At 49.1% G+C, this 26285-nt stretch overlaps 7 protein-coding genes across 7 annotated transcripts; 4 read left to right on the forward strand and 3 right to left on the reverse strand.

The window, feature by feature from the left end:
- Nucleotides 1-4262: 4262 nt before the first annotated feature.
- V8C40DRAFT_282185 (WD domain-containing protein) lies at nt 4263-6608 on the reverse strand (the record flags this gene model as incomplete). Its single annotated transcript, XM_083221750.1, has 5 exons — nt 4263-4869; nt 4934-5111; nt 5175-5335; nt 5404-6318; nt 6384-6608. 5 exons carry the CDS (start codon nt 6606-6608, stop codon nt 4795-4797), a joined length of 1554 nt encoding a protein of 517 aa, XP_083069262.1. The 3' UTR covers nt 4263-4794.
- A 135-nt stretch (nt 6609-6743) lies between these two features.
- On the reverse strand, nt 6744-8363 carry V8C40DRAFT_85885 (uncharacterized protein). Its single transcript, XM_083223530.1, has 2 exons — nt 7517-8363; nt 6744-7457 (listed from the first exon to the last, which is right to left on the reverse strand). Exons 1-2 carry the CDS (start codon nt 7926-7928, stop codon nt 6880-6882), a joined length of 990 nt encoding a protein of 329 aa, XP_083069263.1. The 5' UTR covers nt 7929-8363; the 3' UTR covers nt 6744-6879.
- A 23-nt stretch (nt 8364-8386) lies between these two features.
- V8C40DRAFT_282187 (MutS family protein MSH4) lies at nt 8387-11465 on the forward strand (the record flags this gene model as incomplete). The annotated part of the gene is made up of 7 exons (XM_083221751.1): nt 8387-9226; nt 9285-9606; nt 9664-9704; nt 9756-10113; nt 10172-10572; nt 10638-10722; nt 10795-11465. Exons 1-7 carry the CDS (start codon nt 8546-8548, stop codon nt 11463-11465), a joined length of 2559 nt encoding a protein of 852 aa, XP_083069264.1. The 5' UTR covers nt 8387-8545.
- Nucleotides 11466-11694: 229 nt separating this feature from the next.
- On the reverse strand, nt 11695-13174 carry V8C40DRAFT_282189 (xylose isomerase-like protein; the record flags this gene model as incomplete). The annotated part of the gene is made up of 2 exons (XM_083221752.1): nt 11837-13174; nt 11695-11737 (listed from the first exon to the last, which is right to left on the reverse strand). The coding sequence occupies exons 1-2, from the start codon at nt 12892-12894 to the stop codon at nt 11695-11697; spliced, it is 1101 nt and encodes a 366-aa protein (XP_083069265.1). The 5' UTR covers nt 12895-13174.
- Nucleotides 13175-14582: 1408 nt separating this feature from the next.
- Nucleotides 14583-17895, forward strand: V8C40DRAFT_85925 (DUF4238 domain-containing protein). The gene is made up of 3 exons (XM_083223531.1): nt 14583-16474; nt 16527-16820; nt 16877-17895. The coding sequence occupies exons 1-3, from the start codon at nt 14968-14970 to the stop codon at nt 17800-17802; spliced, it is 2727 nt and encodes a 908-aa protein (XP_083069266.1). The 5' UTR covers nt 14583-14967; the 3' UTR covers nt 17803-17895.
- A 2017-nt stretch (nt 17896-19912) lies between these two features.
- V8C40DRAFT_254791 (P-loop containing nucleoside triphosphate hydrolase protein) lies at nt 19913-22872 on the forward strand. Its single transcript, XM_083217900.1, has one exon. The coding sequence runs from the start codon at nt 20237-20239 to the stop codon at nt 22739-22741; it is 2505 nt and encodes an 834-aa protein (XP_083069267.1). The 5' UTR covers nt 19913-20236; the 3' UTR covers nt 22742-22872.
- Nucleotides 22873-25097: 2225 nt separating this feature from the next.
- On the forward strand, nt 25098-26145 carry V8C40DRAFT_254795 (medium chain dehydrogenase/reductase family protein). Its single transcript, XM_083217901.1, has one exon. It carries the CDS (start codon nt 25105-25107, stop codon nt 25972-25974), a length of 870 nt encoding a protein of 289 aa, XP_083069268.1. The 5' UTR covers nt 25098-25104; the 3' UTR covers nt 25975-26145.
- The last annotated feature ends 140 nt before the right edge of the window (nt 26146-26285 follow it).

A 26285-nucleotide genomic window follows, 5' to 3' on the forward strand; every position in this document is an offset into this window, starting at 1 on the left:
TGCTTAGGCTGGCGGCTGTGATAGGCTGCGCCTAAGGTAAAGCGGGTGAGAAATGATATCAAACGGGACAGACTAGGGAGAAAAAAGAACGATAGAGTTCAAAAGAGACTTGGGATAGGTTGTGAGCAATAAAAAGAAAAAAAAGGAACTTGGAAGAAAAATAAGCTAGGTAGATTGAGGGAGGCTTTGCTTTTTTGGTGGCCAAGCCGCAAACCAAGGCAGCGGGACCGATCGGGAAGCTTTGGATTGGATGCCGTTCCAAAAAAATGTTTCGGCTGGCCCGCAGGTCGTATCACCATGAGCGATTGCAAGACTCGGAGCGGGGGTCCCCTTGTCGTTTTACTTGTTTTTTTTTTTCTCTTGACCTTTGTCTTTGACTCGATTTAGGCGTTTTCTTGCATCCGGTTCCCCTCGCGACAGGGATACAGATCCGGTATGAAACGTGCAGAGAAATTGGAGAAAGGACAAGGGTTTGGGATTGAAATAGGTAACGAAAAAAAAGTAAAAGCAAAGGGCATGACAGCAGAAAGACGAATTGAATCTTACCACTTACCTAGCTAATTGCGTAGAGATTGATCGCTCGGGACGATTATTTGTTCCTGTCGACTGGAATTGGTTTCAAAGGCAAAACACAGCACTGCGAATAAGGATGCTCCTTGTTTAAAGGCACACGGGCTGCCGTTCTCTGACGTAATCGCTCTGAGATTACGAAAGACGGGCTGGAGCTGAGCAGAACCGATCCAGGTCGAATTGCTCAAAGCTGACGTCCTCGATGCCGGATAATTGTGGATAGCGTTTGGACGGGCTGGAGAGTTTGGTCCGTTTGCTGGGCCAGGGGCCTGCCAAGCAACCAAGCCGTGGGAACGGAACGTCGAGAGATTGCCAGAGCTCTGCTTTGCTTAGCTTCTTTGGCTTTGGCCTTGGAGCAACATCACGGGAGGGCGATTGGATTGGAGAGAGGAGGGGGGCGTTAACGTCTTGTTGGCTGGATATGTATGGAGTCTATATTGCGACACGCCTCACCCACTCCCGTCCCGTCGCGTGGTATTTATACTGTACAGCCATGCAATCACATGTGCGTATGTGCTTTCTATCTTGTGTCTGTGTCCGTGTAGGTCCTCCTGCATTATATCGACCTGTTCATGTTTTCATCATATTATGTTATTAGTTTCGTGCTATTTATCTACTGCCTCACCTGCGTCTTGTTTTTCCCTCACACCGGCACATGGTGCAAAAAAAAGGCCTCGGCCTACCGGAAGCCTGCTGCAACAATGTCGAGCGAGAGCAATTTGACACACAAGCCTCGTTGCGTTCGGGGGCTGTTCTTGTTGGGGTGTGATGACAGGCTTCAAAATCGTGTGTGAGAGCCACCGCGCTTACACGACTGGCTACCCATGACCCTTTTTGGGACCAACTTGTGCGCATCTCTCAGCGTCGCACAACTGCTCCGTGGCCCCGTACTGGATCGTAATTGGGAATAATCTCCAGAGTCTTGTGCTTTGCTCGGCGCTTTTCGTGCCAGCTTGGAGGAAATGACAGGCTGGCGAGGCGCGGAGCTGAGGTGAATCACAAGAGGGCAGAGGCAACCCACGAAATGCCGTAGCACAGCATGGCATCACCGGTTGCTTTTGCTCGTGCTACTGAAACTACCTTAGCCCGCTGCTGGGAAGCAAATCCCCATGTCCCCCTCGGAAGCTAAGCTTATTCCACGTCTCTTGCGGGCCGATGACTCGGATTCGATTGCCCCGTGCCTCCAAGCGTGGCCGTAATCGTGATCCAATCCAACCGTTGTTTGAAGGATTGCCTGTAGCATATCATCAAGGCTAAAAAAGAACGCTAGGAGGCATGACTCTTGATTGATGGCTTAGCGTCCGTTACAAGCAACGGCATGGCCATTGGAAAAAACCAAACATCAAACGTTGGGGCAGCAACAGGATAATCTGTTCGTTCCGTAATGTAACGTGCGAGACCCTGTCGGCCGGGTGTTTGCGGCCCGGAAGCGTCACGATGGACCAGGGCAGCTCCGGGCTGTGACCCAAAGAGGATCCATGAAACTTGCGTGCAAAATACAACGGCAACGGTTCATCAGAATTTAAAAATAAATGACACAATGAGAAACAAATGATGATAGTGCTACTACTACTGTAGACAATTGAAAAGTTCCATTGACCAAATAGAAACATAACAGCGGGCGCCTCTGCTACCCTTGATCCGGGCAACACTTATTTACCGCCGCCGCCTCTGACCAGATACAGACAGTTAGGAAAAAGGTACCGCACGTGTGAGCGTTTTTTTCGCTCTCTGCCTCCGCCTCTTCCTCCCATCTGTCAAAAACGTGTCACGGCCTCCGGGGAAAATAAATTTCAAAATGATTAAAAGAAACAAATAGATCCAGTTAGAAACCTTGTTTGTGCCCAACCGACTCCCAACCGGCCCCATCCCGATGGAGCTCCACGAGGTACCTGCTACAGTACCTACCGCCAGCACAAGAGAAGGCGTTCATTCTCAACCCTTCAAACGCTCACGCGCAAGCGCTTGGGGTCATCTTTGGCTAGGCTTTATCTCAACGTCATCCTCCTCCCAAAATCGCTCTCCATCATAGCCCCGTCCCCGAATCATGAGTTTCATCATCATCATTACCTCGTCTTGTACGACTCCAGAGCGCCTCTTGTTCTTCGCCCGTCTCCTCTATTTGCCAATATCATAACTCGAGCAGCAAAGTTTCACTAGGCAAAGCCATCGGCCCATGCCAATCAGCAGTACAGTAAAAGCCTGGCTTTCAAGCAAAAAGCCTCTTGACCCTAGCCGCTTGGTAGCGGATCGACAGCCCCATCGGCGGGGGTGGAGATGACCCATGCGTTGACGTTTTTCCTTGTCTTGTTGCTTCTTGGCTCCTTTGTTACATCCAACCTTGAACAGCCGAGTGAGCTCCGGCCGTGCCTTACGGGCGTGGCAAGGCGCCCTCCCCCGTCACGATGTTCAGCCGTAAAAAAAAAGCAGGGTATAGGAGTAATCAAAATACTACTACTTGTGAGATTACATGATGTACTTGGTTGACAGGTATCATGGAAAGCAAACAAATACGGGCTCCATACGCGGCACGATGGTACCAAACAGGCCTCCGTTTGTTACCAACTCCCGGGACCAAACGGAGTTGCGCTGATCCGTATAAGCCTCATTATTAGCGATCTGCTCCTGCGATCCCCCTGTTCAGCATGGAGCAGCCTGCTTGCTTGCATGAATCCCAACAACCACCAATACCGAAAGAAAAAATCTCACTGCAATAGGAGATTGCCACCCTTGTTCTCAAAAAGGTACCTGTAGCATGTGAAGCACACACTTTCATTTGTCCGGCCGTAGCTCTGCCGTCTCTCATTCGCCCTAAATGTTCTAATTCTAGCCCGCCCGACAAGGCCGTGGGTAAAGTGCAAGGGCATAACAAAAGCAGGGAGACAAAAAAAGACAGTATCACAATGAGACCTCCGATTCTTCCTCCTTTGGGTCAGCGGCATATAAACCAATCTCGATATTGATGCGCTGTTTTTGCTTCTTCCTGGCGGCATCTTTTCCTCTCCCACGTTGTTATGCCGACATGTATCATTGGCCCTGTCGATCCCTGCATCGCCCTTTGTGGCAAACAAGACAATCTATCCGATGCCCTTGGAATGGGAAAACGAATTAAAAAACGTTACCTAGCTTACCGTATAATTCATATTGAATATCACCGCCTTATCCGGGTATTATTGAATTGCGCTCAAAAATCCTACTCTGCTCTGCGACGCTCTGCAACTCTCTGATAGGGTTATTTAGTTCGTGTTCGGTATTATATGACATCTCAGGAAATATGCACTCCGTACGTGTCGTGTCCATGCTGTGCAACCTTGGCCGAGGCGAGATCTAGTGGTTGACACAGCTCCACGCACGAGATATTCGCCCATCCCGGCTTGAGTCCAGAATGATGCAGCCTGTGGTGGGTGCCAAGCCCATGCCAGCGGAGATATTCCTTCACCCTTTTTTGTCATGACTTCCTTCGCCCTTTTGGTCATGACTCAGCTTCCGGATACCGTGCACTTTTACAGTTTGGCTTGTAAGAGACGATCATTTTCAACAGACCCCCCTACCCGTCTCCCAATCTCTCGTTATCCGGAGACAATCTAGCAATCTATCTAGGTACATGTAACCAGTACCTTTTGCTATTAGACGTTAGACAACGGCTTAAGCTAGTAGTGCCTTGTTTATACTGATGGCCTTGTTAAGTTAAAACAAAGTCAACTAGATGTCACGCCAGGCCATTATGACCGCTTGGCGGGTGTGAAAGCACTCGTTGCCACCACTATCACAAAAGCTTCTCTTGCTATGCTCTTACCCCGCACCTCTGTTGCGATATCAGGCAACGAAAACTGCCTGCTTGCCTAGAGGGATCGCCTGCGCCGCAAGTAGGCGTCAGCAGAAGCTCCCCAAACGCCTCTGCCAGCTTATATGCGTCATGTAGGGCGCTGTCACGATGTATCACAGGGCAGACTCGGCAGTAATTGGCGCAGGGCTTGGCTCTCCTTGGAATTCCCCCTTAAGCTAGCATACGACTGGTCCGTCAGGCCTTGCTCACAAAGTGCTTCATGTAAATTGCATCAGCCGTGCCCTTGGGCAATGCCACATTTGCTCTCTATCATTAGCGGATGCTGCACAAACAGCTCTACAGAGTCTAGACCTAGAACATACACGTAATCAATCCCTGACTGGACGCCGATAACACACATGCTTTACCCTTTTTTTGATTCGCTCCCATCATCGTCATCAGTTCATCCAAAGGCGTACGGCCTTGTCTTTTCCTCCGCTGCCTACTCGTTGTCCATCAGGGCTCCAATCAACCTAGCACGCTGTTAGCCATTGGCTCGGGAGTTAACAAATTGGGAGGGTAAGGGGGCAAACATACGGCAAAAACTTCGTCTTGGTGTCCCGGTAGATCAACGGCCAGCTTACACGTAGCCATCGACCACACTTTCAATGTGGTATCTTTGGATGCCGTCACAAGGAGCCGACTATCGGCAGAAAAAGCACACTGGTATATGGGCGCGACATGGCCACGGAGTGTGTTGATGAATTTGCCATCCCTATATCGGACATGATGTTAGCACGTGCCAAACGCATTCCCTCGGTGTCCTCGAAACACAAACCTTGCGCTCCAGATTTTGGTGTGATTGTCCCATCCGGCACTCGCGATGAGACTGCCATCAGGGGAAAATGTCACGTGGTTGATGGCCTTTTGGTGTCCCAGAAGCCGTGCAACCGGTTTTATGCCTTGGGAAGGATCCCAGAGGTACATGGTAAAGTCGTCCTGTTTAAGCACGAGATCAAGTTAGAGCAACGAAGCAATACCATGGATTGTTTGCCAAGTAAACTTACAGAGGCTGATACAAGACGTTCAGCAATCTTTCCCTGGAATCTAGCTGCCTTCTCAAAACGCTCCTTTGCCTTGTTCCGTCTTTCCTCCTCGCCACTTGGTGTTGGCTGGTGATCGTAGAATGACGTGCGTAGTGCAAAGTCAGTAGACAGAGCCAGGTGATTTACCCAGTGGGCATGAGAGGATAGCGTGTGCACCAGTGTTCCCTTCTCGGCGTTCCAGACTCTGACTGTCTTGTCATGGCTGCCCGAGTAGATCAATCCAGTTCCTCCCCATTTGACGCAGCTCACGCTGCTCCGGTGGCCGGACAGGACATGCTCGGTCCGTCCTGTGTTTACTGCCCAAACACGAATTGTTGTGTCTTTACTCGCACTCGCCAGCCGAGGAGATCCATGCTCCCAAAGATGATACGGTTCCCAAGCAATGTTGGTAACCCACTTCGAATGCCCTGTCAAAGCTCCGGTGCCGGCAGCAGGTTTCCCTGTCGCAGGATCCCAAAGTCGTACAGACTTGTCCATACTTCCAGTGGCCAAGCGCATACCATCGGGGGACCAAGAGACACACAGAACCCAGTGCGCATGACCAGACAAAGTGTACTTGGGAGTGCCGGTTGCTGTGTCCCATATCCGGGCAGTTTTATCTCCAGAACCCGTTGCCAATAGGCCGCTAGTGGCAGGACTAAACTGAGCAGCCAAGATTGCTTCTCCATGCCCAGGTATTCTATGAGACATCCGCGTGACTGCTTGGACTTTGAAAACAGCCTGAGGTTCGGCACTAAGCGTAACCGTGGTTTCAAATGGATTCTCAATGCCATGGCTGCGTAAAAGTTGGAGTAGGTCGGTCGGGTATTGATCAACGATAATATCCGTCTCTGGGATATGTATTCGGAAGCGATATGGGAGGAATTCTTCCCTTTCCTATTTTCGTCACCCATCAGCCAATGCGCTCCATTGGTACGTCCAATCAAGTGGTGGATACAAACCCTAGCTAGCAGCGTGTTTAACAATAATGATAGATTTTTCTCAGATGCATCAGCAAGAGGCACTTCGATGACATCGGCCATCTGCTTTCCGTCGCTGTCGAGAAACCGGGCCTTGAAGGAGCCCGCGGGGCCGGCCGCAACGGCGGTGACATCTTGCTGTATCTGTGTTTTTTCCAAGTTTTCGCGCTTCTGGCGCTTGGACGGAGGGGGTACCACCGTAGCCATGGCAAGTTGAAGAGCTTTCTTGGCCTGACGATGCTTCGATAAATGTTGTTCAGAGTTCGCTACAGAATCACAATGGTGGGGCCAAATGGCAAAAAAAACTAGGACCTCGACGAAAAATTAAGGCGGTGAGAATGTGGGGTTTCGCCAAGAAAGGTAAGCCCACGCCAATGCCTCAAGGGCCCCGGTCGATAGCTGTAGCATTAATGGGCCAAAAAAAGTTGCATCGGATGAGATATCCGATGCTTTTTGAAGATGACTGTCAAGAGAGAGCCTAGACATCAGGCTGCGTCGGCATTGACGGCCGGTGGCCACGCATTCTCTTAGGCGTGCCTCCGAACACGGGAAAGATTGAGGTGGTCGCCATCCCACCAGGGATGGGGACGGGATCGGTGGTGGGATTCTGGGCAAGCTGAAAATGCGATCCTTGCATCAACGGCTGGAGATGACTATTCTGTGCTTCCTGCTGCAGTTGATGATGGACCGCCTGTTGGTCCATGTTTTGCTGGTGCTGGTGCTGCTGCGATTGGTCTTCTTGCCGTCCACGGCGCCTCGCACGCTGCTTCTGTGCTGACAGCGTTCTGCGGCCTTTATCCACCAGCAAATGTCTCTTGTCTTGGGCCTCTTGCCTGCGCTGACGCTGCCAATCTTCATTCTGGACGGCGTAGATGGCTGCAATTTGCATCTGAAACTGTGCCAACGCGTTTAATCGATCTGGCTGTGACATCTTACGATAGTCGGACTTGAGCTGGTGGAAAGTATCGCCGGTCAATCGAAGCGTCGTTTCGGAGATGCCAGCCAGCTGAATAGCCGTTGCTGTCTGTGTGTCGGGGCGTGGGCCGTCATCGATTTCTATCACGTATGGATTAGAATCCCAGCCTTGGATGCCATGAAATCATCCAATGACCAACCTTGAAGCTCAGTAAGTTCATTCTCATCTTCGCTCATCTCAGTGGGCGTTGGTGGCTCTGGGGTTCCAGGGGCATGGTTGTGCTGGTCACAGGAGATGGTCAAGACCCAGCCGCCGATGCTCTTGCGATTGACAGCTTTGGCTTTCCAGGGGCAATCAGTCTTCTTGGTGGTGGTCTTGTGCTTGGTTGCCATGCATTTATACGGGCGGCCACCTCGATCACAGACGAGATCGCAGCGGACAATGTCATTGCCAGGGATATCGGCACCACCCATCCGTGAGCGGTGCGACCTAGCTTTGACAATCTTGTAGCCCTCCTTCTCCATTCGACCATTGAGGTCCTTGATCAGCTCCTCGTACGTGCTGAAAACGCCGGCATGGGGCACGGCAACGGCCTCGAGGATCCCAAACATGGCTGTTCTGGTGCGCCGGCGGTTCGCGCTGATATCGCTAGACTGCGTGTGGATTTGAAGTCAAACCTGTGCGTGTCCAATGTGATTCGTGGCGTCACAGCGCGGTCAAGACGTGGAGAAGAAGGTTGTTTTGGGAGAAGTTTCGGGCTAAACCGCGGTCCCTACTAACCATGACTCAGCTCCCTGGCTCGGGTACCTGGACAGCTGCAAGAGCTGATTGGTACGTACAAGCAGCCAGTAACATCACATGCTTCTCGAGACAGCTCCTTCCTGCTCGTTGATATGCTGATAATGCAGATAATCAATCTTCTCTATCAGATAAGTGAATGGGCAGGTGCAATGATGGATGAGTTTGCAGCTTCTTACCTAGTAGTACTTAAATTTTCAGCAATACCGTAACCATAAATTAATAGAATCCTCAACTTCAACCTGTCCAACTGCTGTATCTTTCACTCATTCACAAACTGGCCACCACAGCGCATATTCTAATCCTGATCATCACCGAATCTTGAGCAACTTTCGTAGATTTTACGACGATTTTGCCATTGTGGCCTTGATTGCCGCAATCTTCCATCTACCAGCTCTACTCAGGTGCCCCCTCTTCATCCTCAGCCGCCATGTCGTCTCCATCATCTCAAACCTCGTCTCGAACAACGGGGGCAGCTTCCTCTTACTTTTCCAGCTCAGTCCCGCCTAATTCTCCCGGCTATCAATCTGGTACCAGCTCCAGCCAAGCTATTAGCCATATTCTCAGAATTAAAGACAACCCTTCATCTCGATATTCTCCATCCATTGCCAGCTCTAGACCCAGTACCCCCTACAGAACAGCCTCGACGACTACCTCTCGTCCTACCACTCCCTCACGTCGCTGTCGAAGCGAAGCCACGCCTTCTATCCTTGGGCAAAGCGACTCTCACGATGTTGTGTGCGCAGTTAGTGAAGCACGAGGCGTCACTCCTACAGTGGGAATCGCTACTGTCGATCTTTCTCTCGGTGAAGTGACTCTCAGCCAGATATGTGACAACCAATCCTACGTGAGGACAATTCACAAGCTTCAACTAGCGTGCCCTTCACGCATAGTCTTTATGCCTTCGGCATGCTCTCCCAACGAGCCTAGCACATTCTTTTCTCTTGTTCAGCGACTGATACCTGAGGCGGAGATGTCCTCTCACGACCGTTCTGCCTGGTCTGAATCCGCTGGCATAGAGTACATAGAGCACCTTGCCCCTGAAGGTGATATTGGATCAATCAAAGTGGCTATTCAGGGCAAATATTACGCTATATGCTGTTTCTCTGCGGTATGTTGTTTCCCCCTTTTTACTCTTCATTGAAAGACACTGATTTTACGAAAACTAGGCAATGAAATATATCGATCGCCAGTTTAATCTCAGCTTCTCGCCTCAGTCGCTGCGCATCAGATATCAACCTTCCGAAGACACCATGATGATAGACATATCCGCTATGCAATCACTGGAGGTGATGCGAAACCTAAAGTCAGCCAAATCGAAAGAATGCCTGTTTGGATTGTTAAATCACACTCTTACGCCGATGGGCTCTCGCGTGCTCCGCAACAATATGCTCCAGCCACCTACCGATTTCGATGGCTTCATCAAGACACGCTACGATGCGCTGGAAGAAATGGTCACCAACGAAGAAATGTTTCATGAAATTCGCAAAGGTATGGAGAGCGGCTGGAATATCGATTAGGTGAATACTTTACTGAGTCACTAATCAGCCCTCAAACTTTTCCACGATGCTGAGAAAACTCTCACAAAGGTAAGCCACAGCATATTAACCCATCAACATTTAGATAACCTATGAATACAGCTAGTTATTATTCGGAATGTTACTGGAGTATCTGCGGTTGAAGAACAACTCAACCACATACTCATGATAAAATCATTTCTGGAATCGGTTCCTGACCTCTACAGAGCCCTTCACCCAGCAAAAAGCGACTTGCTTGTCAAGATACGGAATCTATGCCAACCCGAGACAACGGTTCCAATTTTACTCAACATTAAAAGGGTAATTGAACCTGATGTCACCTACATGAAATCTCCACTAGATCTACGCAACCAAAGGGCCTTTGCAGTCAAATCCGGTATTAGCGGCATGTTGGATGTTGCTCGTCAAACATACAGAGAGCTTACCGAAGCTATTCACGCATACTCAGATATGATCAACGGTATGGGAGGCCACCATCGCTTAACCCAAAGAATGAAAATTGACACACGCGTATACAGAACAATATCGTGTTGCGGCAACCTTGAAATTCGATAATCGCCGCTTATACTGGTTCCGAATCCCTACAGTGGACTTGGACAAGGATATAATAAGACAAGATTTCATAAATGTGATTCCAAAAAAGAATCACATGGAATGTCAGACGCTCAATCTTGTCAAGCTAAATCAACGGCTCTTGGACACTTCAAACGAGATAGTCATGCGAAGCGACGCCGCCGTTCGTGACTTGGTAAAAGAACTTCGACGCCAGGTATCACCTTTGTTCCGGATATGCGAATCAATTGCTCTTGTGGATATGATATCGTCCTTTGGTCAAATCACCACCACGCGCGACTATGTGAGGCCAAATATGGAGGACACTTTGGCTTTAAAATCAGCAAGGCACCCAATTCTCGACAAGGTAACGCACCGCCCTACAACTTGAGTACAAATTGCTTTGCACAGGCTGAACATTATTACTTGCAGAAAATGGCAAGCGAGTACATACCCAACGATTACTATTCTGCCGAGCAGCATCGTTTTCACTGTGTTACAGGATGTAACATGAGCGGTAAGAGTACATACATACGCTCAGTAGCGTTGCTTCAAATTATGGCCCAAATTGGATGTTTTGTCCCGGCAGAGTTCGCATCCTTTCCCATCATACACAACATCTTTGCCCGCATCTCGACCCAAGATAATATTGAGGCAAATCTCTCGAGTTTTGGAGTGGAGATGAGGGAAATGGCTTTCATTCTGAAAAATATAGACAACAAGAGCCTCGCAATCATTGATGAGCTAGGCCGCGGGACAAGCACCAGAGATGGCATGGCCATCGCAATGGCCATATCCGAAGCTCTGCTCAACACTAGGGCATCTATCTGGTTTGCAACGCACTTTGTCGAGCTGGCTCGAGTGTTTGCAGACCGTATCGGCGTCCTCAATCTCCATCTGTTATCCAGCACATCCGTTGGGGAGGGAGGATTGCCGCAATTGACAATGCTGTACAAAGCTGATGCCGGAACTGTCGATGACGAAAACCATTATGGAATCGCTTTGGCTCGCGCCATTGGAATGCCGCAGAGTTTTATCAACTGCGCAGAGACCGTTGCGAATGATTTGAGAAAAAGGCGAGAGTCGAACCGACAGAGCTCTGACGCATATAAAGAGATTCACCGACGCAGACTCGCGTTGAACCTTTATGAAGCCATTAACCAAGCCAAGAAGTCCTCAAACAAGGAGACTATCTCTGGCTACCTCAAGCGTCTCCGAGAGCAATATATGGTACGGTTACAGGAAATTGAAGAACTGTAACGCTAAGCTATTAGATGTTTCGATGTTCCAGTACAACGTTCAAATTCTTTCACTCACTCATATAATACTAGGCAGGGTCTATCTAGCTGATGAAATTAATAAATCGCCACAAAAGCTTGGCCATGATCTACTCCCTGTCCTTCTAATTGACTATCATCCCCACATCTGTAGCTTCGACTGAATTGTTTACATCTCGTGAAGGAGTTACTATCTCGCGAACCAATGAGAATCATATGGGAGTCCGAACAATATGCTGCGAGTCGTTACTCGGCCTATGGCTCCATAGCATTTTCTTTGGGTGTAATAGGCTGCTTCAAAGGTACATCTTAGCCGTTTTGTCAGAAAACGAAAACCCAGATTGAAGTACGTACTGTAATAAATCGAAAAGTTTGCTCGTATAGCTGAGATTATAGGTACTCAGATTGAAGTCACTCTTGAGGCTGTTCCATGACTGTTCTGCTCTCTTGCCCATTTCTTCTGGAACGGACTGATCTGTATCTGCCAGACGCCTGTTGAAGACCTCAAGGCTTATCCAGCCTTTGAAACCAATCCGCGAAACAAGAACTTGAAGAATTTCTCGGATGGGTAGGTAACCTCCGTAATGAGGTTCGCCATAGAATAGCCTTGCGTTTCTAGACCAGCTCATACGAGGTGGCTGTTCTGGATCGTAGAATTCGTGATCCTGAAGTAATGGGCGCTCCAGTCTCTCTCCATCAGCTACCTGCAGGAGGAATATTCTATCGGCTGGGACAGACTGGATGAGGCCATCCAGAGATTGTGTCAATGCCTGAGTGGCGTCTGGGTTGCGGCCAGTTGGCATTGTAGGGTCAGCGTATATGCGGCCTGCAATGTTGAATGTGTCTAGGCAGATACCAAAGTTTGGTCGGTTTACTTTGCACACAACGTCCCAGCTGGCTTCCCAGGTCTCAACACGAGTTCCCCAGCAGAGAGCTTCGTATGCAAACCGAATGACGGGTGTTTCTTGAAGACCCATTTCAGCTATTTCAACCATGTCTTGGATGATGCAGTCCATGTCTTCAGTGATTTGCTCTGATGGTAAGTTGCTGCTTGGCAACATGATAAGATCAGTGCGCAACACATGTGCCATCTTGAACCAGAGCCTCATCTCTTCTATACGCCGATAATGCAAGCTGCGATCCACGAGGCCTTCATAGTGCATGAATGGCTGGAGACAGATGATTTCGAGATTTCGGTCGTCACAATATCCTCTAATCAACTGGGCGGACGAGATATGATTTTCCGGACTGGCTCCTCCAGGCATCTTCTTGGCGAGATCCAGCAGGTCTTCGTAGAATAACTCGATGCCTGTGAAGCCGGAGTTCATGGCCACGTCTAGTTTTTCTGGGAGAGAATGGCCAGCGTAGCATCTCCCCAGAGACATTGTGCATATACTCGGTTTATACGCCATTTTGAGGAGGTGATCGAGCGAGGCGTTATAAGAAAAGAGTGAATTGGGTGTAATAAGAATAACTAGAGTGGTACAGTAACAATTGAATAGAAAACTCACAAAGAGATACTCATCCTTTTTCAATGATCTTCAAGAAGAGTCTTTGTGGCGCCTCCTGAGTACCCACTCTTCTAGTATCAAGTGTGGATGTACGGCGATCTTGGAAAGGGGCATTTGGATTGATGGATTTCAATCGAACCAGGAGCCACGTACTAATTATGCAATAGAATTCTTATCACACTATGCCAACATCATTTGACGGCCAAAACCCTGGTTTTGAAGGCCAGTCTCGCCGACGGTCCGCCGTCGACGAACCACGACGATAGCCAAGGATAATAGTGCGGGCAAAGCTCAAGTCGAACAAAGAATGGGGGTCAAAAGTGAATATAGGCTCTCTTCGGACAGATTCAAAACTCCATGAGCCAGAATTCGGGTCAACGATGTCCGAAGCAAGTCGATGATGGCGGCTCCGGTAGGGCGGCCGAAGAGAAATACGGCGATAGCTCCGCTGGTGGGGCCGTGTCAAAGTCCAAGTTCCCGTCGGGACAGACTCGAAAGGAAGTTGCCAAGGCTGTGTGATGACGCAGATGTTTCCAATTGCTGCCTGTGAGGTGTTATCAATGGGGCCGGAGAAGGGCCATTTCCCGGCATCTTGGAGTGGGCGATGTGGCTGCATCGTGAGGCCTGTATGATAGACCATGAGCCTATCACGGTGCAGTGCTGAGTCCCCGGGTTTGCGGAGAGTAGCTGTTGAAATGGAGACGTGTTATAAAAACCTTGATATATATGCATCTCGGGATGGTAGAGCTATTTATTAGCAAACAGCTCACGTCTGCAGTCCTAGGCAAATCGGACCGAGAAGCCTTATGACCGGGATTCCGCGATCCTTGCTATCGCAAGTAGGAAGGTGGAGTGGAAGGGCTTAAGTACGAGCGACAAATTAAGCATCTTTATAGCCTTTTCAAGGCTGGTAGTCGTATGAGATATTTGTGAGAATTTCCTGTGCGCATATTTAGTCTGAAAGTGACATAGTGCTGGAGGGCCTCGTGACAAGAGCGTTGAGCTATCTTATTTGCAACTTGAATGAGCGGTCCAATTCACGGAGCTTTGAAAATTAGGTAACATAATATGCCCACTCGGAAGGGTAGGTAATAGATTATAAATGGATATCTATTTATTCCAAGGGCAAAGCTGCACCTGCGACGTGTATTAATCAGTTAGTTGAGGACGCGGGGTGAATATCAAGGCAGGTGATTATTTCATTCCACAATACTCTCACTATCTCAAATCATCTCGTATATAACTCAAAACCTAGAGAACTTTATTTTTGAATTTTACTATTTTAATTCAATTGAATTCGAGCTGCTGGCCAGACAATACCACGCCAGATACCAGTTTACAGGGTAACTTGGTTGTTTGTGGAGGCCAATGTGAGTAACAAGCTGCGTACATTCAGCCTTACGTATAAATAGCACCTGGGTATGTTCCATGTAGTGTTATTTCGTGTAAGAGACATCCATTAACTTGCGGGCTTGGGTTTTTAGATAATGTTGCATTCTGTGCAGTGAAAGTGCCTGAGGCACGATGTCACCTATACGCGTCACTGCTGTCACTCGAGCGTGTCAATTCTGAACCAACTCAATGAATCATCTCACAATTCATTATAAAGAGCTGTGCCTTATTTTAATGTCGAATCCACCTCACAAACAGTTCAGCGGCATAGTACAATTCTAAGAGAGCATTACTGTACTACGTTATCCTCTCGCTTGTGCTATGCATTTTCACATCGAAGCGAACAGCTGTCTGCACAATCATGCCAGCCGAAAGCGTTGATAGGTTCATTTCCCTTGCATAGGTGCACAGCCTGGTCGGCACGGCACGATGGAATATGGTTGATCCCTGACCGGCAGGCTGGCGAGGCGTCGATTGGCTTGTCTGGCTCTTCGTACATGAATTTGAAACAGGCATCATGATCCCAGCCCGCCAGCTGAAGCGGGGGTTCACCGTTCAACAAAAACATTCCAGCCTCACAACATGGCTACCGAACCGGATCCTGTCGCCGTCGGGCCAAATCCTACAGAGCCAAGCATCGCAGCAAGCAAGCCGTCGCATCAGTATCAACATTTCATTCCTCAATTTCTCCTCAAGAACTTTGCCCACAAGTATGTCGCTCCCGACTCCCACGACACGGCGAAGGGCCAGAAGCGCAACGCCAAGACTGGGATGTATTCTGGAGAGCCAGCGGTTAATACCCTCCACCTCTCTGGTGACTTTTACCTGGAAGAATGTGCTGTACGACGTACTTGCGGCATGGAGGACATGTACGAGGACACCGAAAACCTGCTGAAAGACCATGGCCATCTCGAGAAGAAGTTTGCCGCTATGGAAAGCAAGGCGAGCCTCATTTATCGCAAGATCGTCAAGACGTATAAAAACGGCAAAGATAACATATGTCTAACAAGAAAAGACAATGATTTCTTACGCAAATTCATGTTCCTGCTTACCTTGCGTAGCGTGCAATACCACCGAAAATACAACCTCGACAACGTACAAGATTACGATGGGGATGATAAGATGTGGTTGCAGGAATTCATGGAAACTTACGGGCTTACAAAGCCGCTTGATGTCTGGCTTCAGAGCTTAGAGATAATCATTGATGTGGAGATTGATCCGGCAGGGATCTGGGTCGAGCTAATCAAACACAGCATCTACTTCCCCATTGCCGACACGTTTATTGATCATATGAATAAGATGTATATGACTATCTGCACACCAGAAGACCACGTCGACGAGTTCATCCTTACGGACAACTGCTGCAACGTAACCGAAGGGAAGATTGCAGCCTACCACATTGAGGCTATGATGAACCATGTGGACTTGGCTCCTTGCTTTCACAGGTTTGCCCCCATTTCGCCAAAGCTCATGATAGTCTTGCGGTACAACCATTTGCCTGAGTCAATCGACAGTGAGAATCCAGTTGCTACAGTGCGGCAACAAACTAAGAATGAGACCGGCCTTGGCAATGGAAATGAATCCATATTGGAGAATCTCCCCATTCGAAAGGCAATGATTACACCAATGGAAGAGGTCAATGGACACCTGGTGCCAAGAATTGGAAGCAGCAAGAAATTGTGCGAATGTGACAATTTCTACTTCACAATCTTTAAAATTCCGGCACAACACGTCCGAGTAATCAACGGTCTTTTGATTGATCTCGCGTTTCATGGTTCGAGAATCATCTTCTTCAGAAAGAAAGCCTTCATGAATTTGATAGCGTGGTTTCTAGCAGAACCATGCGTAGTAGGAAAGAAATTGACCGAAAAACACGGCGCCCAACAGTTGAATTACATCAGGGGCCTGATCCAATTTATGCGGCGCGAAGGAAGAGATATTCCTTTTAAATGGACATTTGAGCTAAAAGAATATGGGGACCTTGACCAGTTACACATTCGTAACGTTGCTACAACCAAGTTTTTGGAACATCCGAATCATGAAAAAGATGGTACTGGTTTGGATCATAAGACACTTTATCAGAAACTAGGTAATGGAGTTTCTACCCGTTGCGTGGCTAAAATGCTGATAATGTATGGCAGGCGGAACAGATGAGACCTTTACTAGCGACATGGCAGCGGCTACTATAATGTTTGAGACTTGGACCATGAGTGTCGATTTGAACTACGGCTCCCCCGAATACGAATCTAGTTGCCGCAAGAAGCTGGAGCGACTCTTGACAGGTCATCAAGGACAGTCAAATACCCGGTTTTGGCTTTTCCTGAAGAAAATGAGACTTGGTCAAGCGGTGGTGAGCAGAGCTCTCCATTCAGTACAAGGCGTTGCGTTATTGGTTAAACCAGAGTGCCAAGGATCGGAGGATGTGCTAGCCTACGGTCGGTTTAACGATTCCAGATGTCTGACGTTTATATGACTAACCTGATATTCACAGCACATTCGATCGTATCGGATAAAGAGCTCAATGTGGCCATGTACAAGGCTTTCAATGAGAGCATAGTTATGGTCAGAGGTGCTGGAAACGGGCTAGAATCAATGGGACACTTTTCACTATTTGGAAGTAAGAAATGGAGAACTTCAAAACCTTCTGGCCGAGGCGAACCACGCGAAGTTGATAAGAAGAAGAAAGAGAAGAATAACGAGGAGATGGTTCGCCCAGCGTTGCCTGATGACACGAACGGGAAAGCATCAACCGAGCCCGCCTGCGAGAAGAAACAGCTCGAGGCCAAGGAGAAAAGCAATGAAGACAAGAAAGCTGTTCATTCTTTGCAGCCTGAAGACACGAACGGGAAAACATCAACGGATTCTGTCTACGAGAATATACAGCTTGACGAACAGGATGAAAGTGATGATGACGAGAAACGGATTCGTTCTCCGCAACCTGAAGACGAAAAGAAAAAGTGCTTAGCGAGTATTGACGAACTAACGAAAACTTGCGATGATGGCAAGACGAAAGATGAAGCTTGTGCAAATAACACAGTCTGTACGGAGGATAAGCCAACTTCTTCTTCGCTAGACGAGGGCACGAAGAGGGAAGAGCAAGTCCAGCCGACCAAAGCCGCGGTCCGCGATAAAAGGGCACATCATACTCTACCCGACAATGAGAAAATGTGGTATGTTTGGGCGGCCACCGTCTCTTGCCTGCTGGGCTCGTTGGGCCTGTTTGTGGTGGGAGCTCTTGGCTATCTTCTCTCACCGGTTCTTCGTCGCTTTGTCTGGCTGCTAGATAATATCGCAGTCGCGTCAAATAATCTTCGGTTTGCTTTGTTTCCTTTGGCAAAATATTCGTTGTACCTTGCGATTATTTTAATTGCGTTTATTTTGGGCATTACCACGGTCAGAAAAGTCTTGAGAAAGTGAGTTTTGAAGATGTTTGGCATTAAAGGAATTGAGACTGGGAAAAGATTGCTCTTCATTTGAAAAGGTTACGCATAGTGGATATACTTCTTCTGGAATTGATATATGTCTGGATGCTTTCCTGACTTTTTTTTTTTTTTTTTTTTTTTTTTCATGTGAAACGAAGCTCTATGTGACTTTATCCTGGCAGTATATAACCGCGTCTCAGTGAATGACGGCCTTGTAGAGAATGAATTGGACAATTAACCCCTGTGCGGCCTCAATTCCGACTCCGCAATTGAATAAGTCTAGTCGCCGACATTTACCATATATTTCCCGCCCTATTCTATTTGTCAGCCCTGTTCTCAATTGTCTGCATTTATACAGGGCAAGGTAGTGATTACGAAGAACATTCCGACCCAGCCGACACCAACTGTCCCATCGGCCATGTCGAATTCGACCTTATCACCTCTGCGACATGGTTATGAATGAATGATACCTGAGCAGAATAGCAATACACTCACACTTGGTACTTCATGATGACTGGAATTTCCTGGGTGATGGTCTTTGTTACTGACTGGTGCCTGGGACTTATTAAACAAAGAAAAAAAGGAAATGTGCTGAAAGATTGCGCTTTTAACTGTTTTATGGCACGGTTATTATACCATCATCAACCAAACTGTCACTGGCTCAATCGGGCGATGGTGCCGTTTTGTGGCTAGCTGAGATGGAGAGGCCCAGGGCCAACGTGACAATCAGCATTTCTCCGGATGTAAGTGATTGTGCTGAGCGGAGCCTTTGAAGAAATACAGGGTCATGACCGACATGTCAGCTAGCATGAAGAGAACAAGCGGGGTGGATTTGCCCGGCTCTGTCTGAGGCTATGCGGTCAAGTATCCTAACTCGACAAAGAGGAAACTCCTAGGTAGGAATCGGTATCTGTAGCTGGCTGAGAGATTGGTGAGTTTCTCGGCAATCTAGATGGAGAGTGCTGTAGTCTGTTTAATGCAGCTGTGTGGGGATGATATTTTGCAACATGACTTCTCTTGCTATTTTTAACAGCCTTCTCCTTAGCTTCATACATCGTTCTCTACCTGCCAAATACCTGGGTTAACCATTTACCCCCCATCTTAAGCTGAATGAATCTCTTCCACTTTCGCCTCTTCCACTTCTACGACCTCGTTTCCTTCGAGTTCAAGCGTATAGATCCCATTCTATACTTCTTGTCAGCCCTATCTCCATCGTGTATAGTTATTAAAGCGAGCGTAATAATTATATTGAAGCTTTTGACGGTACCGACTTTGGTTTCGCCGCTCTTGTCCGAGAACTGAACTGGTAGGTTTCTGCGAGCCGGTTATCAATGATACCTATGCAGAATAATAATATGCTTACTCTTCGAATGGCCCAGTATGTATGCAATCTTGTTATGGCTCAATCGGGCAAGTCTTACACAATGGGTAGTTTTGTGGCTAGCTAAGAAGCAGAGACTGGTGGGGACGTGGCTCCAGACAATCAACATTTCCCCAGAATATATGGAACAAGTTGAACAGGGGGCTTTTGAAGAATTATACGGCCATGACCAATGTCAGCTAGCACAAGGAGGAATAAAAACACTTTGGGTACGCTCAACGAATTTGGAACCCCTTCCTTGGTTTACAGTGCCTTGGACGAGTTGATGCCGGATTCAGCACGCATTGGAATAGTTTTACTCCAGCTGTTAATATTTCAGTGAGTATCGGTGAAAATACCGCAGCAAAAGCTAATTAACTGATGGAGCGCTGCATGATGCACGGATTTCTACGTTTATCTAACTTGTCTGTGGCGCTCGCCTGGGTGATGTAAGTCGCAAAGGCTTTCCCAACATATGCATCTCCTGCTGAGCTATACCTTGTTCATTCAACATCTGGATATACAGAACATCTAAATCTTAGAATATAGACGAGCACTGCCACCCACAATCAAGAGTAATGCTATTAGATGCTGCCCAGTCTCAACAATTACATCCGCAGCGACATTCAACATTTAAGCCTCGGCAAACAAGTAAACGGGCTTGCACAGCCACATCAGTGCGCCACATATAACTTCGCCACACCTCCTAACCGGCTGCCTGCGCTTTTGTACTCGTCACGCTGGAGTACCGTACCCCAAAATCTACCTTAGTAGCTCTTAAAATCCCACCAGATTCTGCTAAATGGCTGCCTCGAGTGAATGCGTACGCAAACGCGTAACCCAGAGGCAAATTCGAAACACAAACACACCAACAAAGCGGGAGGAGTGGCAAATCATGGCGTTTGAAACAACGCCTGAGAGGGCCGTTCATACCCGCCAAGGCCTGCCTACAGTGGTCTCCTTGGTCTAATAATTCCTGTATATAAGAGGCATTCTCAACTTCCAGCAATTGCCAAGAAATTCTTTTGATTCATATATCCTCAATTCTCATACTCCAATTGACAAGGTGATGGGATCTATGCTGTTAAACTCCCAATCCGCACATCCCACCATGGCCCCTACGCTCGGGTCTTCCCTCGAAGCCCAAGGCCTCGCAGACGAGCAGAGGGGCCTGCTGGATCTCATCGACAAGCTCCAATTCGCACAGCTAGACAATGTCAAACTGCCCCAGATTGTTGTTGTGGGTGACCAATCCGCCGGCAAGAGTTCCGTCCTCGAAGCCCTCAGTGGCACACCCTTTCCTCGAGACGCCGGAGCTTGCACTCGCTTTGCGACGGAGATTCGTCTGAGAAGAGCAAAGGAGACGAACCTCAAAGTGTCTATTATTCCCGATAAAAATCGTCCTTACAATGAGCAAGCTCGCCTGCTTCAATTTGGGGGCGATGTTGGCATCGACACGCCCTTTGACGCCATGATGAGAGAAGCTACAGAACTCATCGCGCCGCGCAGCATACCAGGCCGCTTCGCCGCCCGCGATATCCTCGTTGTCGAGAAAATGGGACCGGAAATGCCCATGCTGAGTCTCGTTGACCTGCCCGGCCTTGTCCGCGTGGCCAACAGAGATCAGTCCGAGGCGGACATCCAGACCATTGAGATGCTCTCCGATCGATACATGAAGAGCAGCCGGACCATCATCTTGGCTGTCATCGGCGGCAACAACGACTATGTGCAGGCGCCCATATTGAAAAAGGCTCGCCACTTTGATCCTTCTGGCTCACGCACCATCGGCGTCTTGACAAAGCCAGACATGACAGAAGGCATTGGCCTCGAAGACAAATTCATCGAGCTTGTCGCGAACAAAGACCGAGAAAACAACTTCAAGCTCGGCTGGTACATCCTGCTCAACCCAGGACCAGGCGAGTACTGGTCCTCTGCGGAAGAACGATCGCGACGCGAGGCCGATTTCTTCACAAAGGGCAAATGGGCCGCCCTACCGCCTCACATGTGGGGAATTGAAGCATTACGACAAAAGCTCAGTTCCCAACTCCAGCGACACGTTGGGAAGCACGTCAAATCGCTTCGAAGACAGATCCAACAGGCCCTCGAGCAGTGCGAAGCTGATCTCAAAGCCATGGGCTCCGGAAAGGACACCATCGAGGAGATGCGTTTCGAGATGGGCGAGCTCTTTTCTGCATCAGGCAATCTTGTCACACCTGCCGTTAATGGCAATTACAAGAATCCAGTTGGAGAGTCCTTTTTCGCCAGAAAATCCAGTCCCAAGGGAACGCCTCCTCAGAAGCTGAGAGCACGAGTCCGCGAAGAGAGCGAGAGGTTCTCGCGCCTATTCCGCCAGCACGGTAGCAAAGTCAACTTTTCTGCCTCTTCTGGTTCTGGCATGAATTTGCCGGCAGCGGGAGTCGTAGATGACCAATCCAAGAAAGAGTTTGCACAGAGAGAAGTCGAGCCACTGTTGCGACAAATCCGGGGTAATGAACTTCCCCTCGATTCCAACCCCAGGGCTCCGTATATCCTGTTTCAGGACTTTTCTCGAAACTGGCCTATTCTTGCTCAGGAGTACAAGGAAAACGTCGGAGTCATTTGCAACGAATTCCTCGCCGACGTGATTGACCATGTCTGGCCTTTGAGGATGAGGGATCCTTTGCGATTCCACTTCTTGGAGACCAAGATGAAGGAAATGATGGACGAGGCAGAGAAGGAGCTCAAGAAGCTGACTGACGACCTGGAGTTGGAAATCCAGCCATACGATCCTGAATACGAACAACGTCTCATCAGATGGCGCTCAGAAGCTACCCAGAATGGCGGAACCTACACCGAGGCAGAAGAAGTCCTCGAAAAGATGCTCATATACTACGATCTTACGGCGCGGATATTCACTCGCAACACCATCACTCAGGTTGTCGAGAGACACTTGCTTTTGCGGATGCTCGGGCTCTTCAACCCGATTGAGATTCTACGCATGCAGAATGCCACCGTCGAGGCCATCGCCGCGGAGAATAAGGAGACGCGGGACCGCCGGACGGCCTTGAAGGCAAGGAAAGCGGCCATCGAGGAGGCGCGGAGCATCTGTGCCAGTCTAGCTATGAGAAGCGAGCTACGGGCGTACGAGGATGAAATGGAAGACGAGGTTGCGACAGACGACGAAGATCAGCCTCGGAAGGACTACAGCTCCAAGCGCTTTTCAGTAGCATCAACACACGAGACTGCTCAGCAGCCCCTCGCATCACAAAACCCGCCAGTGCGTCGCAAGAGACGAGAGGAGCGACCCAGACCATCAGTCAGCGTCGACACCACGCCACCGGCTCCTCAACTGAGCCAGCAGAATTTCCAGACCAACGGGGTAACGTCCGCCCAGGAGTGGGATGAATCGTATTACACGACCGCCCAATCGGCACCGCATCATGCGCCCCCGCCTCCTCCTCCGCGACCTCAGAAGATAGGATTCGAGGACGGCGAGAGATATGACGCTACTCCGAGGGTTGATCGGAATAAGGAGAGCGCGAGGCAGAAGTTGGCTTCGGTGATGAGGTTGGGATCGCAGAGTTCGCAGGCATAAGATGACTTTGTTGTCGCGGTATAGATTTGGTGGATTTTGAATTGTACGTTTTGCATGGTCAACGGGGGTAAATAGACTGGTATTCAGCAATTGTAGCAAGTATAACAATTAGATGATCGAATATTCTGCTCTCAAAGATCGCAAAGATTTCATGAATGGCATCATTAGTGAAGACAGTTCGTGCATCTAACAGCCTCATTTTCGCATTTGCGGGATGCGAAGCGGAAAGTCGGCATGCAGAATTAATGAATCGCATGTAGATCGGTATCGGTGTATTGTGGAGGATGCGGGAATCGCGCAGGGCATCTGCGATGCTGGTATCGTCCCAAATTATTAGTGGCAACAGAGGCACCAGTCAAGCGGTGTTGGTACGCTTCAAGCTTGACCTCATTGGTTGAGAATTGCAATTCATAAGAGTCTGGTCTCAGCAAAACAAAGAAGTTTCGCATGCCCCATCTTCAACATAAGCTGTTGCTTAAATGCGCGTAACAGCTTTTCGCCATCTAGGCTGCTCCTAACCTCCTTTGCGAATTCGGAAGACGAGGGCCGGTTTCTCGTTCACATGTCGGAAATTTGTTGCGATTGTCACGGTATGTGGACGGACCCAGACCCGGGCCTAGCTCTAGCCACACCAGCGCCAGCACCAGCGGTGGGTGGCACATGGCCATTAAACCATCCATTGCTTCTTCATAGTCTTGCGGTCCATTGCAGGGCAAAGAGCAAATGTGTCCTCTGAAAGCGACATGATCGGGTATGTTACCCGTGCTGTCTCCATACGAGGAAATGCCCATCAGATACCTAGACAGACCTTGGTTGATGAAGCGGGATGCGCAAGCCGTATCATCTGGCGGTGGACGGCAGATGATTAAAGGATCAAGTGGAAGGATTCCCGGTTCCGTAGGAGGTGCTAAGGGTGAACATCTCGTGTTCTCCGTAATTGATAGAGATAGAGCACAGTAGTCTTAACATGGCCGGGGCCAATGAATGACATCGTGAGTCACGGTGAACATGTATCGATTCACATTACGAGGCATGTGCTGTTGGGTCTCGAGGATTCCACAAGGGCGTCGTCATCGGGCAGCGCGTCTAGTGACGAGAATTTTCTTTAAGCGAATCTTGATTAATCTCGAAGAGTTGATGGTCGGAGACTCGGAGGACAGTTGGCCAGCTTTTAGCATCCAGAGGATCCAGCTCTCGCAAGCCACCAGAGCGCCACGCGGGCAGAAATCTACCCGAACGGCAGTGGCTGGCACCGATCGGTGGATGCCACGGAGGTACCTCTCAGGTTCCGTTAAGACGGGGGATTGCTTATGAGAGGGTGAACAATTTGGCATCATAAATACGGATTGTAATCAGAAAAAAGGAAAGTAATATGAAGAGACATTATTACTACATGATTATGCTTTTTCATAATTTATTTGACAATGATTGGCTTCATACTCTGACTCTCTATGGACTTACAATCCAAGCAAAAGACACTTGAGTTACCTCTCCGATACGCGTACTGAAGCTGCCACCAGCACGCCACAGAAAAGAAAAAAACAGCCACAAACGCCAACCGGCCCAAAGTTCCCCCTCGCTAGCCTCCGTGCCGCCGACAAAATCCAGCTGCATGGATGCGACTCTAACCAAACCAAAACCAGGGGCACCAGAAGCACGGAGCACGGAGTTCCACAGGGCTTGAGCTGTCCTTAATATTTCCCCGGCTGACTGGGGCGGATTAAGGTTATTGGAGCCTTCGTTCTCGCGATTTCCTAATCCGGGCTGCCATGACGCTCACTTTCGGGCGGTGCTGGCGTGCGTGGTGATGGCGTTGTTTTTTTTTCTAGCTGCGCTTGCGATGTGGCCCCATGGCGTTTAAGGCTTGCGGCGAGAGGATGGTCCGTAAGTGACGACGGCGCAAAGTGTTGGATGTCTCGCGATGGTCCAGGGGGGAATAAATAGGACGTGATGCCGCCGGTCTTGGAGATGGGAAGAGCTGTTCAGCATCACAAGCAAACACAACCATCTATCAAGCAAGCAACAAAGCAACATCATCTCTTATACATTATCATCTTCAAGCAACACCATCTCGCAACATCTCTTCTCTATTTAATACAACATCTTGCTCCCCCTTGGCAAAAGTCTCACCACTTACACCAACCTATAATACGTCTCAACACTACTTCACTTATACCACAACCTCACCACCATCACCACTACAAACTCCCAAAATGGCCATCCCCAACCGCAAAGTTGTCATCACCTCCTTCGGCCCTGCCTCCACCAGCCTCGAAATCGTAAACTCCACCATCGCCCCTCCCCCCAAAGGCCACGTCCAAGTCAAGATCTACTACGCAGGCTTCTCCGGCGCCGACATCAACATGCGCCTCGGCATCTACCCGCTCCAAAAGTCCGCACCCCTCACCCCCGGCTACTGCTTCGCCGGCAGAGTCACCGCCAACGGCCCCGGCTGCTCAAAGTTCAAGCCCGGCGACATGGTCACCGCCATGACCAAATACGACTCGGATGCAGAGTACATCAACATCGAGGAGAAGCATCTCATCGCTATCCCCGAGGGCGTTGATCCCAAGCAAGCTGCTGCTATGGCTCTCGACTGGACCACCGCCTACGGCATGGTTAACCGCACTGCAGAGGTCAAGGCCGGCCAGCGCGTCTTCATCCACGGCATCAGCGGCGCCGTCGGCCAAGGCATCATGTATCTCTGCCTCCTCCAGGGCGCAACCGTCTATGGCACCGCCGCTGAGCGAAACCACGCCGCTCTCAGAGAAGCCGGCGCCCACCCATTTCTCTACACCAACAAGGACTGGATGCGCGCCATGAAGGAGCTCGGAGGTGTTCACGCCGTCTTCGACGCCTTAGGCTTTGAGAGCTTCGACGAGTCCTACGATATCCTGTCGAGTGCCGAGAGGAGCGTCGTCGTCGCCTACGGCAACAACCTCTCTACCCTGACCAACGGCAAGACGCGCTCCATTTGGCCCCCGATGTTCAAGCTGCTCTTCAAGGCGCTCTACTTTTGGTCCAACAAGACGACCAGGTTCTTCGGCATTACGCGCAACCAGTCGTCTTTCCAGCCTACATTCCGTCTGCTGCTCGACATGGTCAAGGAAGGCACCATCAAAGTTCCCATCAAGGCAGTCTGGGAACTCGACGATATCAAGCAGGCTCACGAGGCTTGGGGCAAGGGCGCCGGTATGGGATCGCCTCTTATCCGCATTGCTCCTGAAGCTTAAGACATTCTCTTTAATACTCGTTCCTTTTGTTGTTGTTGTTGTTGTTGTTGTTGTTATATAATATGAAGTCAAAACGTTGTCTGGATTTAGCTGTCTTTCATTTGTTCTTCTCATTATTAATTCCCACATAGACCGATATTTTCTCTATTTTTACTATAGCGAATAATTAATAGCAAATCAATTTAATAGCAAACATAATGCATCTCATCTCTGAATCGCTCATCATTCCAATTTCGCTTGGGTACTGAAACCCAAAGCTCATCCACACTGATGATGTCATCCCCCCTTGACGTCAACACCAGATCACCACC

This window comes from Trichoderma camerunense, assembly GCF_050948025.1.
Source record: "Trichoderma camerunense strain CBS 138272 chromosome Unknown V8C40scaffold_19, whole genome shotgun sequence".
NCBI lineage: Eukaryota > Fungi > Ascomycota > Sordariomycetes > Hypocreales > Hypocreaceae > Trichoderma > Trichoderma camerunense.